The sequence below is a fragment of the Hyaena hyaena genome, unplaced genomic scaffold (genome assembly GCF_003009895.1).
Source record: "Hyaena hyaena isolate Hyena2069 unplaced genomic scaffold, ASM300989v1 scaffold_183, whole genome shotgun sequence".
Classification (NCBI taxonomy): domain Eukaryota; kingdom Metazoa; phylum Chordata; class Mammalia; order Carnivora; family Hyaenidae; genus Hyaena; species Hyaena hyaena.
The window spans coordinates 2,034,529-2,055,639 of record NW_024080815.1 but is presented as its reverse complement, the minus strand read 5'-3'; the positions used below and the strand labels follow the sequence as shown (position 1 = coordinate 2,055,639).

The 21,111-nt window shown below is 39.2% G+C and overlaps 1 protein-coding gene across 1 annotated transcript in view; it reads right to left on the bottom strand.

Annotated features, from left to right (window-relative positions):
* The window catches only part of GALNT18 (polypeptide N-acetylgalactosaminyltransferase 18), a 355,085-nt gene that overhangs the window by 74,048 nt on the left and 259,926 nt on the right, over nt 1–21,111 (bottom strand). Inside the window, exon 6 of the mRNA XM_039240915.1 lies at nt 20,412–20,526. Coding sequence (XP_039096846.1) covers nt 20,412–20,526 — 115 coding nt within the window. The remainder of the gene's footprint in view (nt 1–20,411; nt 20,527–21,111) is intronic.

Sequence of the window (21,111 nt, the reverse complement as noted above, 5' to 3'; positions counted from 1 at the left end):
CCACCTGTCCCTTCAAAGGCTACTTTCCAGCTGCATCCATATGGCCTTTCTCTGCTCTCATTCTCTTAATACAGGATGGGGACTTAGAGGCATTGACATCAGATAGAACCATGTTCCAATCCAAGCACCACTGCCCTTTCTCTGTGGGACCTAGGCAGGTGGCTCAACCTCTCTGAGCTTCTGTGTTCTCATCCATAAAATGAGGATAATAATTCTAGCCTTGCATTGTTCTTGGGAGGCAGCAATGACATACAGCACAAAATTCACTAGAATGGAGGCTTCTATGGTGGTACACCCTAGGCTATCCTGCTCATCTCTGCGTACCCAGTGCTTAGCACAGCAAAGTGTCTAGTATTAAATAAGTGCATTAAGCACAAATGAAGTGTTCAAAAGACGATAGCTATTATGATTAGTATTCATCTTAGCTTATCTATAGCACCCCTGAAACGCTGCCTTCCCCTGACATCTCTCATTTTCCACCAGTCCAGCTTTTCTCTTTCTAGCTGATTCTTCTCCGTAACTATGGGCACCACCCTGCCACCCATCCCCTTACTCAATGACCATGGGCAATTCCATCTCGTTTCAGTTCAGATTTTCACTGTCACTGGGCTCTTCGATCCACTTGCCTTGAGGGGGCCCACAGAGGGCACTTGAGCCCCATCAGCCCTCCAAGTCTTGTTTACATTTAGTTACACAGTACTGGCTTCCTGTTGAAGTCAGGATCCAGGCACTCCATTTTTCTGTCCCCTGTTGCCAAGCACATAACAAAAGCAGCCTAAGAAATGCTCACTGTATGAATGGATAGATGCATGAATAATGCAAGCTTTTTGGTTGTTTCCTTTGTTATTTACAATATCAAACATGTCCCATTTTCCCCTTTAAACCAATCCTCTATTCAAAATGCCCCTTTCTTAGTCATTGGTACCCCCCAAATCTCCCATCATCTTGGCTTCACAGCTCAATGCCACCTTTGTCGCTCATTTAATAACTCACTTATAAAGACCAGAAAAGGCTAGGTCTTGACCTCCAACGATCACTCAAACTATTATTAGCATCCAACAGAGTGCTAAGGGAACACGTGGACAGTGCCTTAGTGAAAGCTTTGAGTCACTGGGAAAATTCCGTTAGGAGGTATAAAAGCCTGCAAAGTGGAAACCTGTGTTTGGTGTCTTTTGAAGTCCTTGGCCTCAGAAGACTGCATGGATGAATACTTAGCTCACTGCACAACTGTCAGCCTTCTAAAGGCTTTATAGGACAACGCCAAAGCAGATTCCAATTCATGACAAAACGATATAAAACAGTGGCAGGGCTCACCACCCCACCCCAAATGCATGTACACATGCACGCGTGCACACGTGAGTGTGGATGTGTGATTCCAAGTTCTCAGATTATGCCGAACTCTAGCTCCAGCTGGCTTGGATCAACCATAATGTTTAGAAGTTACCAGAGAGAAATCCAATTTAAGGTGTTTCATTTTCTCTGTCTCCAGGGATTGGAGGGAAGAGAATCTATGCACAGCTTTTCTCTGAGATGCTGCATCTCGTGGTTTCCTGAGACCTTCTGAGCTGAGCAGGGAAATGCTATTGCTCACACCCTTTCTCTTCCTTCTCAAATCTCTCTGGCTGTGCTGGCAGATGAGTTGGCTTACCTGAAACTGTGGAGGCTGTGTTTTATTATCTTCCTCATGGCTGGGTGAGAACAGCCATGATGCTAGCAGTGAGCTGAGATTACTCAGACCTCTAAGGCCAAGGCCTCCAGGGAGAACCATATAATCTGTCACATGCTTCAGTACACAGTACGCTTGGCAAGCACACATTGACCTGCCCAGGCCTCTTTCACTGGTAATTTTAGTGACATCTGTAGCCCTTTAACCAAAGATATATTTTGTAAAAGTCTCAAATAGTGGTGATGCCTGTTCTAGGAAGTTGCTACAGACAGACCCTTCTTTCCGTTCTCTTCCTCCTCCGTGTCTCTGGCTTACTGAACACGGATTTCTGACCTCCTATCTGTTTTCTGGTTCCTCTCATTTGGCAGCTCCTCCCTATACCTCTTTTCTGACTCTCTGGACTCTGGCTTTTGGCTCAGCTCTGGTCTCTGCCAGTCACCCTTCCAGTTTGGAAGTCTCTTGCGACCTCTGGTAAAGACATTGTGTGGGACTTTGGGACCCAGGACCCGTCAACATTCAGGGGTTTGGGCTGCGTCATCAAGCAATGGAATGGTACTGTGGTCGTTTTCCAAAGCAGTGCTTGCCAAATGCGGAAGTTAGAGTTCATGCCATCGATGATTTTAAACCCTGGAGGCAGAGGTGGATAAGCATCATGATACAATGAGAAGGTCTTGAAGCCACGCAGTCTAGTTCTAAGCTTGAGTGATTGGGTGAGATAGTTTATCCTGTTAGCACCAGGTTCATAATTTATAGAATGGGGAAAACCACGCAGACCTCACAGGGCTCATATAAAAATTAACGAGATAATATACACACAGTGATGAGCCAATAGCATATAACAAATGAAGTTCTCATTATTATTATTATCACCATCATCCAGATTTGTGTGAGTACTGCTACCAGCTGTGGTGCATGGATCTGCTTTATGAAATAACTTCCTCCTGCTGCCCACGAGTTTATGTCACCAACCAAGTCCTTAGACATTCCAGACCTAGAAGGTCGATGTTGGTAACCAAGGAAATGTTTGTTTGAAACCTCTCAGCTTCAGGTCGTCCGCCATAAGCACACTTTTTTCCTTTCACTTAAGTCACCGAGGAAAATGTCGGACATTCTGGATTGCCTTCTGGATTGCCAATGACCAATTTTTCTCTCCATTTGATAGCTCTGTCTTCCCTGTCGCTGACCCTATGTTTTAGCCCCATGTCCCATTACAGACCCCTAGTTCTCAGCCTGAGGGTTCAGCCGGGGTCATGTGTTTTCTCAGCTGTCACTGTATGGGTCACCCCAATTGTGTGTAACACCCATCTTCTCCTTCCCTGCCTGAAAAATGTACACCCTTTCTCTGGTGTCCTGCATACATGCCTCTGCTGTGAAGACTCACCTAGCCCTCCTGGGTGCTACTGTAATACACACAGGATCTTTCATCCTTGCCATTCGCATGCTGAGAGAGGTGTGCCTTACTTAGTACTTCCATGCAGGGTATAGTCATAGTGATGAATTTTTATCCAGAAGGTATTTTCTGGGGTAAATGTCACTAAAGCAATTTCATCCTCTTGGTTAATTTTTGATACAATGTAATTAAAACATACTTCCTTTTATACTCATTTTCTAGTTTTAATTTACCAGAATTATTTTCATTGGGATTGATTTTTTGCATTGATTTAATAACTGACATATGATTCATCTGTAAGTACTTTTTTTTAATCCACATCACATTTTACAATCTATCACAGTTTTCATTTGTCATCACTATGTCAACCAAGTTTGGTTTCTTGAATCAAAATTTGCAGATATAAATTATGTTAATATTTATGCAATATTTTTAGTTTTTAAATTTTTTACTGCATTCAGTTTGTGTTCATTATCTTTACTTTGTGTTGATTATCTTTACTCATGGTTTTATAAAAGAATAATAGTTTATATTTTTTTGTTTTTAAAAAAATGTTAGGATTATCACAAGACAGGGGCACCAGGGTGGCTCAATTGGTTAAGTGTCCAACTCTTGATTTCATCTCAGGTCGTGAGTTTGCAGTTGGACCCCTGGATCATGCTCCATGCTGGGTGTGGGGCCTGCTTAAGATTTTCTCTCTCTCTCTCTCTCCCTGCCCCTCTTCCTAGCTTATGTGTTTTTTTTTTTTTCTCTCTCTCTGTCTGTCTCTCTCTCAAAAGAAAAAAAAAGGGAATACCACAAGACAAAGTGATCAGGTTTTCTGGGCTATGTACTTACTACAGTTACCACTGGTGGATCAAAGAGCACATAAGTCCTTGGAGTCAAAATGGAGGAAGGATTCAAAGCATCCTGTTTAAGTTCATGACATTTTCTATTATTTTCTGTAACACTAGTACTTAGAAAGGTGGTTGTCTTTCCAGCTAGACTGAAGGTCAATCAAAGGCAGGGTCTGTGTTATTCACCTCTAATGATATATAGATATCAAGTGGATATATGATGAATAAATGCATGAGTGGATACACAAAGAAATTAACCGAGAAGGTTGAGAGAAATTTTGTCAGATTTCTCATTGAAGGCTACTAGATGATGCCTACCAATGTAAGGCATAATGGCTTCTGAAGCCATTCTTCCTGGGTTCACATCTCAGCTTTACCATTTACCAGCTGTGTAACCTAGGGCAAGTTACATCACTGCTCTGTGCTTTAGTGTATCCACCTGTAAGTGGGAGAACAATAGTATTTGCATCTCAAGGTTGCTGCGAGGATTAAAGGAGTTAATACATGTAAATCACTTAGGACAATGGCTCACATATAGTTATTGCTGCATCACTATTAACAGTAGCATTATGGTTATAAGTCCCATCTATCTTTACAGTGATAGCAATAGACGGTCATGTTCATGTCCTATTATAAGGAGCTCATTATTCTATTAAGTATTGCTTCCTTTGTTTTAAGTGACTCTAATACTTGTTTCTTATATTGAATTGATAATGTTCTTACAACTTCTACCCCACCTCAGAATGTCATAGCTCTGACCTTTTCCAGTTATATAGAATATATCCTCTTATATTTTTTTGGCCTTCAATTTCAAAATCTGTTCATTGAGCACATACTAGGTTCTAAGCATCATTATGAAAATTAAGTAGCCATAAATCCTGATACCAAGCATTTTAAAGTCTGGTCAGGAGAGAAGAGGGAATAATGACATTGTGTGTCTCTTAAGGATCTTCTCCTTTGAATCTAAGATACCCATAACACACAGTTGGTACATCAGAATCCAACTCACAAACATAACTTAAAACATTTTTAAGGTTAGACTTACAAACAATACAAACCCTATATATATTGAAATTGTGTGATATTAGTACATAAATATACCAATAAATCAATGGACACAGAATGTAAAATCCAGAAACAGATTCAAGTATATGTGGCAATTTAATGTATGATAAAGTTACTACTGCAAACCAGTGAGGAAAAGATGTCATTTTAAATAGAAGGTATTAGAATAACTGGTTGACCATGTGGAGAACTAAGAGACTGGGCCCATTCCTCACACCATACATCAAGATCAATTCTAAATAAATCAGAGATTAAACCATTTGCAATGACATGGATGGAGCTAGAGTGTATTATGCTAAGTGAAATAGGTCATTCAGGAAAAGACAAATACTATATGATTTCACTGATTTGTGGAATTTAAGAAACAAAACAGATGAACCTATGGGATGGGGGTGGGGAGAGTAAAAGGGAAACCACAGGAGACTCTTAATGACAGAGAACAAACTGAGAGTTGATGGAGGAGGGTGGGTGGAGGATGGGCTAGATGGGTGATGGGTACTCAGGAGGGCACTCGTGATGAGCAGTGGGCGTTGTATGTGAGTGATGAATCACTGAATTCTACCCCTGAAACCAATATTGTACTGCCTGTTAACTACCTACGATTTAAGTACTAAAAATAAAAAAAAATGTGAAAAATACAATCACACAAATATTGGAAGAAAACATTCATGAAATTTCTTATGACCTGATAGTGGGTAAGTTTCCCTAAGACTAAACTCTGGAAGCAAGAAGGAAAAAGACATATGTGTGCTTACATTATAAAAAAGAAAGGGGTGCCTGGGTGGCTCAGTCGGTTAAGCGTCTGACTTCAGCTCAGGTCATGATCTCATGGTCTGTGGGTTCAAGCCCTGCGTCAAGTTCAGTGCTGACAGCTCAGAGCATGGATCTTGCTTCAAATTCTGTGTCTCCCTCTCTCTCTGCCCCTCTACTGTTCATGCTCTGTCTCTCTCTCACTCTCTCAAAAATAAATAAACATTAAAAAAAAATTAGAAAAAGGAAAGGAAGGAAAAAAGGCTTTGCATAGCAAAAACAGCAACAACAACAACAAAACAAGCACACACACACACACACAAAACAAAAACAGAACAAAACAAAACACCAGCAGCAAAATCAAAAGACAAGTAACAAACAGGGAGAAAATATTTGCAATGTATATGATAGGCAAACTATTACCACCCCTAATGTGTAAAGAAATTCTAAAAATAGAGAAAAGACTAACAATCCTATAGGAAAATAGGCCAAAGATATGAAAAGCTCATGGGGGAAAAAAAAAGAAATGCAAATGGCTTTAATCATATGAAAAGCTGTTCAACTTAGTTCTTAATAAGAGAAATGCAAATTGAAACTACTCTGAAAGCCATTTCTCATCTGGCAGATTGGCAAAAACCTAAATAGTCCATATCATACTTTGTTGGTTGACTCTGAGAAACTCTTTGTTGTTCCTGGTGGAAAAAGTACTGCCCTATGGAGGGATATTTGATGACAGCTTAACAAAACTATACATACATTTGCCCTCTGACCGCACAATTATGCTTTCAGAAATCTGTTCAAATGATAATGCAGTAAAACATTAGCAATGTATGCACAAGACTATGAATTACAGCATTATGCTCTCAAAAGGAAAGTGGCAGAAATAACTATGGAGCATACATGAATTGGAGTACTATGTAGCTATAAAAAAGCAATAAGGAATAATCTCTCTATTCTCTTATAAAATAATCTTCAGAAAAAATATACATACATCTATATTTTTAAAAACACGGTACTAAGAAGTGTGTACAGTATACTACCATTTAGCTAAGAATGAGGAGATGTGAATATATACACATATTTCCTTACACGTTTTTGAAGCATTTGTTCATTTTACTTTACAAACAAAATGTTTATGTTGGAGATGGTAAGAACACAGAATGGAGAGGACAGTGATAAAAGGAAGACTTTTCTGAATACACTTGATTTTGTGGATTTGACTTTGGAATTATGTAAATACTTGCATAATTATAAAAGAATTAAATATGAACAACAATTCCTGAGAGTCAAAAGCCAAATGAAAGAAATAAACTTGTTTATTAGGTTGGTAATAATATCACAGAGAGGAACAATTCTAGATGACTTTACATCACAGTAATTTGACTATATATGTCTAGTGGAATAGAAACAACTAAAAGAAAGGAGAGAAATTTAAACTGTTTCTAGCAATCATATTGTGGGTGAGAGGGTTGTTGTTAGTATTCTGAGACAGTTGTGTGCATATTGGGGAATAAAACAAACAAGTAATTATGTTGGCACCATTAAGAATAAGAGTTTTTGACATGGGAGAAGGGGACTAAAGATGTAAGATTCATAAGGTGAAGTAAAAACTCTGTATAGTCCTACATTTGAATCAGAAAGACCATAATGCCTAGAATATCTTATCTCTACAAAAATAACAACTTTGAGCTCTGCCTACTTAAAAGAGCCAGAAACGTGAACCAACCTAGTAGCCATGAGCACCCCTAGTGCCCAGATTGTGATTTTAAGTACCATTTCTCATTAAAAGAAAGCTGAGCTCCTTAGGGAAATGGCTGGTTATAGGTCTGGAATGGGAAATGGATAGATGAACCTTGATGACAGGGAAGCCATTGAAGAAACAAAAGGACTCAGGAACGAATGTCAGAGGCTCCCAATGGCCAAAGGTGAAAATATGCACATCAATAAGGATATCAAATGTAATAAATTAAAATACATCAATATATTTAAATCTGTAAGTTCATAATATTACTAAAAAGGAATAATTGGTCCCCTTTGGAAGATGGTAGAGAATCAAATCATTATTTTGAAAGCTGTTATAAAGTTATTTATTCTGATTTTTCCAAATGAACTTTATCGTATTTCTAGGCAACCAAAAAATGGATGGTTGCAAATGTCTCTTTATATAAATCACAAGAATAACAGGCACAGCATAAGGAATATAGTCAATGATATTGTAACAGTGATGTATCAGGACAGATGGTAGCTACGCTGTGGTGAACACAGCATAATGTATAAACTTGTTGAATCACTATGTCGTATACCTGAAGCTAATGTAGCATTGTATGTCAACTATGCCCAAATAAAATTACACATAAATATGTGAAGTTATTCCTGTTTTAAATGAGGAAGAAAAGATAAAAATAAAATATTACCATTTTGCAACCTCTAATAAATTATTGGATCTAGGCAATATTCAGCAATGAGTGCTAACATCCCAAGTGGGGAGACCACTAGACCTTCTATGCCTACTGATGGAGGCACACATATCATGTCTATGACATATTCTTGCTACGAAATTGAACCTACACCCTCAGATCTAAGCTATGAATTTAGAAGGAATATATGTGGTGGAGGACGTGCTACATGACAGCAGGGGATTCAATCGGGCAAGTCTGGACTGTGGGAGTCTCAAAAGGGCAAACCACCTGATCTCTTTAAAAATAAACTATAAGGGGGAGAAAGATGGAGAGAGAAATTCAGTAGATGAATAGACACTTGAAGGACATAGTAATCAACTGAATTTTGATTCAAGTAAGCAATATTTTTTTGTTTGAAAAACAAAACATGAGACAATGAAGGAAATTTGAACACTGATAATATTTGATGGTATCAGGGAATTCTTTTCAACACATTTAGGACTGAAAACAGTATTGTGTTTATATTCTTTAAAAAGTCCTTATCTATTTTAGATGCATACTGAAATATTTTTGACAATATGATGTCTTGGGTTTGCTTTGAAATAAAGAGCTGGGGGAGGACGGGGTAAGGGTAGAGATTAAAACCGAACTGTGAACTGACACTGTTGTAACTGGGTGATGGCTGCAAGGCAACTTATTATACCCTTCTCTCTTTTTTTGCATATGTTTGAAATTGTCCATAATAAAGAGGTGTTTTTGTTTTGGATCCTATTTCTGATAAGCTATCTGGAACATGGAGCACAGTAGCCTAGATTAGATGACTTGCTGAGGACTTTGGAGCTCAGGTTCTAAATCCCCTAAGTCCCCTATATAAGGGACCACTTTGTATGTAATTCTTGAGCCTAAGGAAGCTGAAAGGAGGCAGGTATCATCTGCCCCTGTCCCCTGGAAGCATGGCATATAGTCTAGGTTTTGCCAACTGTATGGTCTCTCTAAGGACTTTGAATCTTGGTGAATGTCACTAACACCCAAACAATGGTGCCCAGTATCTAGTGGCAGAGCCACCTAGTCATGGCAGTGGGGTCAGTCCTAAATACACTAGTCTTACCAGTTGGCTTTGGCTATGGTTCCTGCTGTCTATTCTCTCTTGGTTTCTGCTTGTTTTCTGCATCTGCATCTACAGAGTTCTTATTAATTCTTTGAGACATCCAATGACCATCCAATAAATTCTTTTTCTCTTTAAGTTAGCCTGAGTCAATTTTCTTTGCTTAAGACATAGGTTCCTGTTATCCAAATAAATAGCTCAGTAGGTCTATAATAACATAAATTAAAGCAAACTTTTTAAAGTTTTTTAAACAATAAAGCACTATATAAACTGTAAGATAGTATATTAATGTAACATATATATCTACATGTATAATACAATTGTAAGTTTTATATAGAGGCTTTTATAGTTTACAAAATACTTAAATTGATTTTTTGCTACTTTTGTTGTTAAATAATGATTATAATAGATAATAAAGTATAAGAACTTACTTTTTTGACCAACATAAGTATTTTCAATCTTATAACACTTTATTTATTTATTTAGAGAGAGCTCATGCACACAAGTTGGGGAGAGGCAGAAGGAGAGGGAGAGAGAGAATCTAAAGCAGGCTGCATGTCCAGCATGGAGCCCAGCACGGAGCTTGGTCTTATGACCATTAGATAATGACCTGAGCTGAAATCAAGAGAGAGGCACTTAACTGACTGAGCCACTCAGGAGCCCCTAATCTTAGAGCACTTGAAAAATATCATCTGGCTTGCCAATAGCACTTGATTTCTCTGTGCAGTCAATAGGATAATTATAGGGAAAGAATTTTGAAAATACATAATAAAGGCATTGCCATTGTTTCTTAGTTGATTATAGAAGCCAGAGATGAACCTAGTCCAGGGACTAAGGAATTTTTGAAACCTGGTGACAATGCAGTTTGTGAAGTCTATTCTTACTGTATCTATAACCTTCTTTGCTCGTGTTCATCCCACAGGCCCTATGGAATAGCCATTGGCATTTTCTTAGGGTATAGAGAGATATTAGATTCTTCTTGGCTAATAAAGAAAGTTTAAGAGAAGGCATGAAAACTTATAGACAAGGGCAATAAAAAGATGTAGGAATAGAATAAAGGCACTGTTTGAGGTACTGAGAAATCTCCAACGCAAATTTCTGCTTTATTAAGCTATTAAATAAGGATACCCAGATAAGAAGGACCTTGACTGATTGCTTGGTGATCCCAAGGCCAACAAATGGAGCCAGTCTGCTGGACCACTTATTGTCCTAGATGTTGCTCAGTTACATAGGGAGAAGAGGCAGAATCATTCACATCGAGAGATGCTACACTTAGCTAGACCTTAAGATGAGATTAAGCAAAGGCAGTTAAAAGAGGCAAGGCTGTCACGAGGGCTTGGGTAATTAATCTGACTAAGCCAGAATAAAGGCCATGATGCAGGCTTTGGAGCAGGTGGTAAAAGAGCAGTCAGCCTAGAGGATGTAAAAGCTGTTCGAGAGGCATTATAATAGCAGACCATATTTTAAAGAGAATAATGATAATGAATATTCTAAGACAAGAGTCTAAAATGCCAATAAGAAATCCAAAGTGAGGAAAGCTTAGACATCCAGATAAAGAGTTGGTGACTTGCAGGCATTTCCAAGTGGGTGTCCAACAGAGTCCTGTCTGGAAGACTCTCTTTTCTGTGCTACGTTCCAGAAAGCTCCATCCAGTACAGTCATGTATAGCTAGGGCAAGATGGATGGAGGGGAGAGATCTCTTGCCTCCGACTGCCTGCCTTGGACACTCGGAGGGCATTGGCACAGTTGTGGTAGCGTTCTTTCTCTCACTTTCCTACTTCTGTGGTTTCCATCCCAGAAAGGTGGAGACAGCTGTTACTTATATTGAAGAACTGAATTTCAGGGGCACCTGGGTGTCTCAGTCCCTTAAGCCTTGGACTCTGGATTTCAGTTCAGGTCTTGATCTCACATGTTATCATGTCCCATGTCAGATTCTGTGCTGACAGTGTGGAGCCTGCTTGAGATTCTGTCTCCCTCTCTCTCTGATCCTCCCCACTCACCTGCTGTCTCTGTTTCTGTCTCTCTCTCAAAATAAATGCACATTAAAAAAAGAATTTAATTTCAAAGAATAATAAACAGGTCAGGCTTCCAGATGTTTCCCTATGTCAATTCCACATAACTGAGGAATTATTGTCTCTTTTCAATATTAGAAATTTAACAGGCTCTATGTTTTCCAAAGAAATGTTTAAACATGTGTATGATCCTTTTGTTTCACTGAACAGAATGCGCAGAATACAATTTAGACTTTTCTTTATGACTCAGGATGGTTATTAAGATTATCAGTAATTGTGTTGCATGTTTTTGTGCTGTAAACCCAGGGATCTGCCTGGATGTTAGGCCCTAGAAGAGATCCAAGCCGCTGTGCTTTTGGTTATTTAGTATGTATTCTGCACTCTGTGTTCAGATAATTTGCATAAATTTGGAATATTTTGTTCCTTGAAAGTTTAGCAGTGCTTGATGGTGAACCATCATCACAGGTTTTTATTTGTGAGATGATATTAAACTACTGATTCAGCTTCTTTAATGACTATAGGGCTATTTCAGTTTTTATTTCTTCCTGTGTCAGTTTTCTTTTTTTTTCTTTTTTAATTTTTTAAAATGTTTTATTTGTTTCTGAGAGAGAGAGAGAGAGAGACAGCGTGAGCAGGAGATGGTTGGAGAGAAGGAGATACAGAATCGGAAGCAGGCTCCAGGCTCTGAGCTAGCCATCAGCTGTCCAGAACCCGACGTGGGGCTGGAACCCACAAACTGTGTGATCATGACCTGAGCCGAAGTCCAACACTTAATGAATGAGCCACCCAGGCGCCCCCCTGTGTCAGTTTTCATAAGCTATATTTTTCTGCAAATTTCTTCTTTTTATCGAAGTTTTCATATTTTTGTTAATAATATACTCTTACCTTTTTAAGATCTGTATCAACTATAATCATGTCTCTTTCTCCATTCCTAATATTGTTTATTTGTGGTTGTGGCAACTCTGTCTCTCTCTTTCAATCCTGCTTAAAAGTTTGTTAATCTGATTAGCCTTTTCAAAGAACCATGCCTTGGCTTGATTAGTCATTTCTATGTATATTATATGCATATATACATGTATAAATGTATATGTTTATATTATATACATATATGAAATATATTCCTATATATTTTTATACATATCTTGTATATGAATATATATCTAAGATATGCATTGTATATGTCAGATTGAATTACTTATATAAAATATATATTTTATTAATTTATGTTCATATCTTTATTTTCATCTATAGTTTTATTCTGATATTTTTCCAACTACTCAGATATTTATCTCACTAACTTTTAGCTCTTCTTTCCAAGAATAGGATACTATATAATTTCTCATATTTTTTGCAAAATGTTTTAATTAGTTTAATTTTTATTTTTGAGGTATATGACAAAGATTCAATATTTGTATACATTGTGAAATGATAACCACAATAATTCCAGTTAACATCCATCACCTTAGTCACAAAAAATTTTTTCCTTGTGTTGAGAACTTTTAGGATTTAATCTTAGCAACTTTTAAATATGCAAGAGTATTATTCACTATGGTCACCATGTTGTACCTGTTGTTCCCATGACTTATTTATTTTATAACTGGAAGTTCATACCTTTTGACCCCCTTAACCCATTTTTCCCATCCCCCAACCCCAGGCAACGATCAATCTCTTTGTATCTGTGAGCTTCCTTTTCTTTTTCTTTTTTCTTTTCCTTTTTATTCTTCTCTTTTCTTTCCTTCCCTTTTCTTTCTTTTATATTCCACATATAAGTGAGATCATACCATGTTTGTCTTCCTCTGTCTGATTCACTTCACTTGGCCTAAGACCCTTGAGGTCCATCCATATGGTGTTGTAAATGGCAAGATTTCATATTTTTATTTGATGACTGAATAATATTCCATTATAAATTGTCATTTTAAATTTTAAAATTTTTAATTTTTAAAATTAAAAATTAAAAATTTAAAAATTTTAAAAATTTAAAATTTAAAACCCATATTCCATTATAAATATTCCATTTTATTTATTCTCCCATTGATGGACACTTAGGTTGTCTCCCATTCTTAGCTATTGTAAATAATGTTGCAATGAACAGGGGGGTACATATATCTTATTAAGTTAGTGCTTTTGTTTTCTTTGATTTTTGTTTTCCAAGAAGTAGAATTGTTGGATCAGTTTTGAGGAACCTCCATACTGTTTTCCATAGTGGCTACACCAATATATATTCCCACCAACAGTGCACAAAGCCTCATCTCTTTTCTCTATATCCTTTCCAACACTTGTTATCTCTTGTTATTTTGATAATAGCTATTCTAATAGGTACAAGATGATATCTTACTGTGGTCTTGATTTACATTTCCCTGATGCTTAACATTGTTGAGCATCTCTTCATGTACCTGCTGGGCATGATGGAGAGATGTTTATTCTTTGGAAAGATGTTTATTCGGATCTTCTGCCTATTTTTAAACAGGATCGTTTGTGATTTTTTCTGCTACCAAGTTGTATTCTTTACATATTTTGGTTATTAATCACTTATCAGTTATATGATTTGCAAATATTTTCTCCCATTCAGTAGGTTGACTTTTCATTTTGTTGATGGGTTTCCCTTCCCATGCTGAGTCTTTTGAGTTTGATGTAGTCCCACTTGTTTATTTCTGCTTTTGGTTGATGATTCAAAAATCATCACCAAGATTTACGTTAAGGAGCTTACTATCTACATTTTCTTCTATGGGTTTTATGCTTTCAGGTCTAACATTCAAGTCTTTAAACCATTTTGAATTATTTTTTGTGTATGGTGTAAAAAAGTGGTCTAATTTTTGCATGTAGCTGCCCAGTTTTCCCAATACCATTTATTGAGGAGACTGTCTTTTCCCCGTTTTATATTCTTGGCTCATTTGTTGTAAATTAATTGACCTTATATGTGTGGGTTTATTTCTGGGCTCTCCATTTTGTTCCATTGACTTATGTGTCTGATTTTATGCCAATACCATACGGTTTTAATTTACAACTTTTCTTAAGTACTGTTTTAGCTTTATTTAATAAAATGTAAAATGTAGCATATTTAGTATCATTCAATTTAAAATATTCTCAAATTTCCAGCATAATTTCTTTTATGACCTATGTGTTATTTAGAAATGTTACATTTCCAAAAATATGGCTTTTGTCTATAACTTTTAGATGTGGGTTTCTAATTGAATTCCATTGTAGTCAGAGAATATGTTCTGTATGATGTTAATCCTTGAAATTTGTTGAGTCTTGTATTGTTAGATGCAGTGTTCTCTATATGCCCATTAGATTCAATCTATTGATTGCGTTGGTCTATCAGTTCCTTGGAGAAATTTATTAAAATATTCCACATTACTAGAGCTGTCGATGTTTCCTTGTAATTCTGTCAACTTTTACTTTATATCAATCAAGTTTGTGAAATTAGATGCATTAAAACTTATAATTGTTATATATTCCTGATGAACTGCACATTGTAAAAATCTTTAATTGTACTAAAACATTTTGTAATAGTATTTTTTCTAATATTAACATAACTATAGCAACTTTCTTTTCATTGGCATTTGCCTGTCATGAATTTTTCTATCCATTTATATTTTAACCTTTCTGTTATTACATTTTAGGCATGGTTTTTATAAATATCCAACAGACAATTTAAAAAATCTAATTTTAAAAGGTTTGTCTTTTAACTTAGTCCATGTAAACTTACTGTGTTCACTCATATATTTGGATTTATTTCTACCATCTCCTATGTTTTCTCATATCCTTTCTGTTTCTATTTCTCCCTTTCTTACCATTTTCGTATCTCATTTGTCCCCTCTACTTCTTTGGAAGTTATACTTTCTTTATCTATGATATTCATGGCTTCCCTAGAAATTTTAATATGCTCACTTCATCAAAATTGAAAGTCAACCCTATATACCTTCCACGCTCATTAACACATAGGCACTTGAGAACATTTTCATTACAATCACCTCCGCCCAATTTATTTGCAATTGTCATCATGCATGTAGTTTTAATAATCCCACGAGACATTACTATAGTGTTACTATCAACATTTCTTTAGATTTACTCATATATTTACTACTTTTTGAGCTAAGTATTTTACCTCAAATTTCCTTCTGGGATCATTTTCCTTACACTTTCCTTTATAATTTATTTTAGTGGCAAACTCTTAACAGTTTTTGTATTTCAGAAAATGACTTTCTTTTATATATGTAAAAGACACAATGATTTTCTTTCAGAAAATATTTAAGATATTATCTCATGATCTTCTGGATTCCATTACTGTCACTGAAAACTCAACTGTTATTCTAATTATCATTATTCAGTAATCTATCTTTTTTCTTTGGCTGCTCTCAGATCTTCTCTTTGTCTCTGGCATTCCCTATGATATGTCTAAGTGTGAATGTATTTGTAGTCATCTTACTTTGGACAGGTTGGCTTCCTGAATCTGAGGGTTGGTGTTTTTCACCAGCTTGGGAACATTTTCAGTCATTATCTCTTCAATTATTGCTTTTACCTAATCCTCACTTTTTATTATCTCCATTTGGAATTCTAAGATATTAGCTCTTTTCCCTCAATTCTACCTGTTTTTCAATTTCTTTTTTTTTAATATGTATATTTTTTTCTTTGTATTCCTGGGAAGATTTTGAATAATTTCTTTAGGTATATTTCCCAGTTTACAATTTTTTCCTTTAATAAAATTCACCTGCATGTTTAATCCATCCATTAATTTAAACTTTTAATTTCCATTTTTATATTTATTATGTTTAAAATTCTATTTTTATCCCAAGATGACTAGTCTTATTAATAGTCTCTTTCTTCTTATTTACATTGCCAATCTCCTATTTATTTAAAACCAGTATACACCTTTGTTTGATACCCTGTGTCTGATAGAGTCTATACTTGAAGATTCTGTAGAACAAATTTGGCTGTCAAATGCTTTTGCTGGTGTTTGCTCTTGGTGCTTTCTTCTTCCCTTGTTTGTTTTGTGATTTTTTAAAAATGACAAACTCCTATTCCTTGAAACTCTGCCTGTGGGAAGTTTTATGGCCTGGGTTAAAAGGGTCTTTCCCCAGAGAGGGTTTGTATACATTTTTGCAGATGCTTAAGAACTTCCAACGACTTTTGGGGTGCCTGGGTGGCTTAGTCGGTTGAGCATCCGACTTTCGCTTGGGTCATGATCTCGCGGTTCGTGGGTTCAGGCCCCGCGTCGGGCTCTGTGCTGACTGCCAGCTCAGAGCCTGGAGCCTGTTTCAGTCTGTGACTCCCTCTCTCTCTGACCCTCCCCTGCTCACGCTGTCTCTCTCACTCTCTCCTAGAAATAAATAAAACATTTAAAAAAAAAAAAAAAAAAGAACTTCCAACGACTTTAAGTTAAATTCTACTCTTGAGATTTTTCTGGACCATGAAGTATTTTGATTTTATGTTATAAATCCAAGGAAGAGACTCACAGAGGAGAATTCTTCCTCTCTTCCCAGCAGAAAATTGAGACGGGCAATTTTCACCGCATCACGGGGGGGTGAGGATGGGAGTATTTCTAGCTCATTTTTATACTGAGATAATAGGCCTTTGGAGTAACCAGTTTTATTGGAGGTAAGGTGGGAGGCTGGGGGGTTATTTTATTAGACTCTTCAAGTTGGGAAACCCTTAGGCTTTGTATCATGCCCTCTGTCCTCTGTGAAATTGAGAAATTGTAAGCCTAAAGTCACCAGGGTCTTCAAATATAGTAGACACAGGCTTTCTCTAGGTTCCTATTTTCACTCATGTTTTAATTTCCTTGGGTTGTTACAACAAAGCACATGCTGGATCTCCTAAAACCACAGATTTATTCTCTCACAGTTCTGGATGCCAAAAGTCTGAAAACAGGCACTGACAGGGCCACACTCTCTCCAAAGCCTTAGGACAGGGTCCTTCCTGGCCTCTTCTAGCTTCTGGTGGCCCCAGACATTCCCTGGCATTCCTCCAACCTGTGCCTCCCTCTTCACATAGTCATCTTCCCTCTCTGCCTGTCTGTGTCCAAATTTTCCTTCTAAAAATCCATTCATATTGGATTAGGGCCACCACAACCCAGTATGACCTTGTCTTAACCTGATTACATTGGCAAAGACCCTATTTCCAAATGAGATCATATTCACAGGTACAGAGGGTTAGAACATCAACATGTTTCTGAGGAGAGTCAGTTCAATTTATAATAGTCTCTAACAATTTCTTAATTCCTTACTACCTCTTGAACGCTCTCTACTTCTATTTTAGCACTTTACAGCTATCATCTTTACAATCTTTCTGCCTTTTATTCCATGTTAGTTCTTATTGCTTGCTTTTCATCTGCTTGCCCCTAGCAACTCCCTTCTTTTTCCCCAAAGAGTTGTGGAATTAGAAATCAGGGGGAAAAAAAGGCTTATTGGAAATGAATACAAAATAAGAAAAAAGCTTTAAGTGGGGATTCAGTAGATATGATTATGAACACAGTACAAGGAAGTTACTGCATGGAAGCTGTCATACTTTTGGGGGGATGCGCAAAAGTCTTTTATCCCTAGATCACTGTGGTATATCTTCTTGTAAAAAAATATTTATTTTGAGAGCAAGCAAGTATGCATGAGCGGGAGAGGGGCAGAGAGCGAGGGAAAGAGAGAATCTTAAGCAGGCTCCAAGCCCAGCTCAGCACAGAGCCCCACACAGGGCTTATCTCATGAACCATGTGATCATGACCTGAGCCTAAATCAAGAATCAGATGCTTAACCAGCTGAGCCACCCAGGCCTCCCTCACTATGGTATATCTATCTAGGCTTCCAAGTGATAAAGATTTGGGGTTGAATTTCTTCTATACCTCTTCTAAGTTGTATGACCTTGAGAACACATGTAAACTCTTTAATTTGACAATTGTCTTATCCGTATAAAAGGGGTATGATAATAACTACTTTTTAGGGATATAGACGGATGGCATAGTTAGGTGCCAGAGCAGGTAGTGAATAGTTGTGCAAGTAACTATTTCTGTTTTCCAAATGGGCGAGGACTTTGAATATGTTGCCTTTGAATCAGAGAGATGAGAAAACAACACCTCTCCTTTTACAAACACTCCTGTGGAGATCCTAGATGAGGAAAGTGAGGCACTGGGATGTGAGCTCCTAACACGTGCTAGGAAGATGCTAATAACCACACAAAACGTGAAAATCTACTTTGGAGATAAGAGCGGTTCGTAGAGGGGGGAGACTGGAATTCAAAGGAACTAGCCTCTCCCGTTCTCAGCTCTGCCAGCCGACAGGTCATTGGGTCCGTGCTTTCAAAACAGAACTTTCCTACAACTACGATGACACTTCAGCTCTGTCAGGTGGGAGGGAAGAGATGGAGAAGAAGAAAAGCCGGGCAATATTTTATACTGTATTTTCCACCCTGAACACAAAACCCCATGATTTTAGACACGTATCTGAAAGCCTCCCCAAAGCCCACACTCGAGAACAGCTTTATAATCTGGGCAAGGAAAAGCCAGAAGCCTCCCACCACCGCATGACGGTCTCACATACGTGTGAAAAGCAGAGCTCACGCGTCTACTTCCTCTCTGAGTCCCCAGGCGTCCCTACCCAGAGAGCACGCGTACTGGAGGGGGCCCCACCTGCCCCGCCAATTCCTGGCAGCAGCCCCTCGTGAGAAGGAGTATGTGTGGGGGTGACCGTTTGCCCAGGAGTGGCACGGGACTGAGGCGGCAAGGACACACATGGTGAATGCACGACAGAGGTAGGGAGAGCTGCCCGAGCGAGGGTGACACTGCAGGCGCTGTCCTCTCTGCATACATCTGCTCCCTCCAAAGCCCATGCATTTTGACTGCCTTCAAAGCAACTTCTCTGGGTTTCGGTGAACACAGGTGTCTAGAAGTGTTTCCTAAGCTCAGTTGCAGAGAGGCTGCTCCGGCTGCCTGTCTTCAGAGCCCCAGGGTGAAGTCTGGCAATAAGTCAAGTCCACACAGTGCTGATAGGACCACTGCAGAGGTGGTGAGATGCCTAGTCTCCCTTCAGGCAGGGCAGGGGTCAGTCCGGGGTTGGAGGGTGCAAGGTCTAAGGAAGTTAGAGGTAAGAGGAGGGTGTATTCACGCTGGGGGCCTGAGTGGGAACTGGAAATACAGACACTGAAGCCAAAGGGGCGTGAGTCGGGTCATTAGTAGGAACCAGCCGGATGCTGGGGTGGTCTGCGTGGAAAGCTGGCAGTGTTGAGGGATATCTTGGATGACGGCCATGAACACTGTCAGGTACAAGGTCCTCTCCAAGGGCTGCCACACAAGGATGTGTCAAGCTGCTTAAATTATGAATATTGGGGTTTTTTTGTGAGGACAGGACCATGGCCTAGACAGAAAGCTAGGCTTCCCTCTAGGACGAGGTCCTTCAATTGTCTCCATTATTACATTCCTGCCAACCACCTGGGGGCCTAATGTGTCCCTCAGACATGATGGGGAGGCATCATTTTGGAGTTATCTTTTCTTGGTCCAGGAAAAACAGCCAGAGCCTAGGAAACGTTCCGGTGGGATGAGAAATTAAAACAATGCCTACTGTGCATTCACACTTCATGTTGATAGCTGCCAAACTGCCTCTATTTCAGGGCAGGATGGTGGCTACCTCTGAAGAGTGGTGGGAACAGGCCCAAGTGTCTGGCCAGCACATGGTGGGGTCAGAAAACAGAATAGAGTGAGCCGGGCTGTGTTTCGCTCTTTATAGCCCACAAGTTTTACTTCCATGGAGCCCTCTCTTGACAAAGTCTTTAGGAAAGTTCTCTGTACCACTGTGGAGGAGGCGGAGAATATGAGAGTGAGGAATTCCAAGAGGGGGGGTGACTCTGAGGGTCACTCTGGTCCAGCCACCCCTCAACGCCTGCAGGTCTCTTCCTGGAGCACATGTTCACTCGGCCCCAAGAGGCCTATGTTTGGTTTTAACAAAGAGGTTGTTCCTGTAGTTGGGAGCTCGATTCTCCCATGTCCCCAGCCCTAGCCAAAGCAGGTTCTCAAGTCCTTTTCTTCCTGCAAATTCCATAGGTCCCCTCCTGTGTCTCTATCCTGTCCCCAAGCAGCCCCGATCACACACATGAAGCAACATTAGGGACAGATATTCAGCAACCCGAAGCCCCATTTCTCCACCTCCTAGGTTCACTCCCCTTTTGGGGAGCTGAGCCAAGCCCTCTGGGTGAGAAACCTTGCTTACCCTGATCCCCAGCTCGACATTCTCGCCTCCGTAGACCTCCATGCCTTCGTCCAGTAAGCCGATCTCCTGGAAGTATTGCCGATCCACAATAAAGCAGCCAATGAGGGCAGGGCTCCTACAGGGGTGAGGAGAGATGGGCCAGCAGTTAGCAGAGGGGCTGCCAGAGGAGTAAGAGAAGCGGTGCCTTCCTACCAGGAGGCTCTGTTCTTCCTTGTTTTGCTGCGGAGCTGGTATGGGCCTTGTTCTCTGCCGACCCCTCCCAGGCCCACCTTCGGCAGCTGCTCTAGAGAGGCTGTTCCCTCAAGGCGGTGGGTAGCTCGCGCCCTGGGTTCTGCCATCATTCCAAGTAGAACTTGCAGGTGTGTTCGCCCAGAGACCTAGTACTCAGCCTGCAGAAGTGAATGTCTGCTTCTCCAGCTGCCCTGACGTTTGAGTTCGGAGCTGCACAGTCACTGTTTTTGGGGACCCCTGCTACCTTCCTCACCCTTCCCCCACTTGCATCCTGCCTGTCAGCCTTGGTTCACTTAGAAAGATTAGCTGGGGCTTTGGATGGCATGACAAACGATTTGCACTTTATCTGGAGGGAGAGGAGTGTCAGTGAGGAATTTTAAGCAGATTTTGGTAGGGGCAGAAATAAGTTGGCCAGAGAAAGACAGATACCATCTAATTTCACTCATACTTGGAATTTAAGAAACAAAAT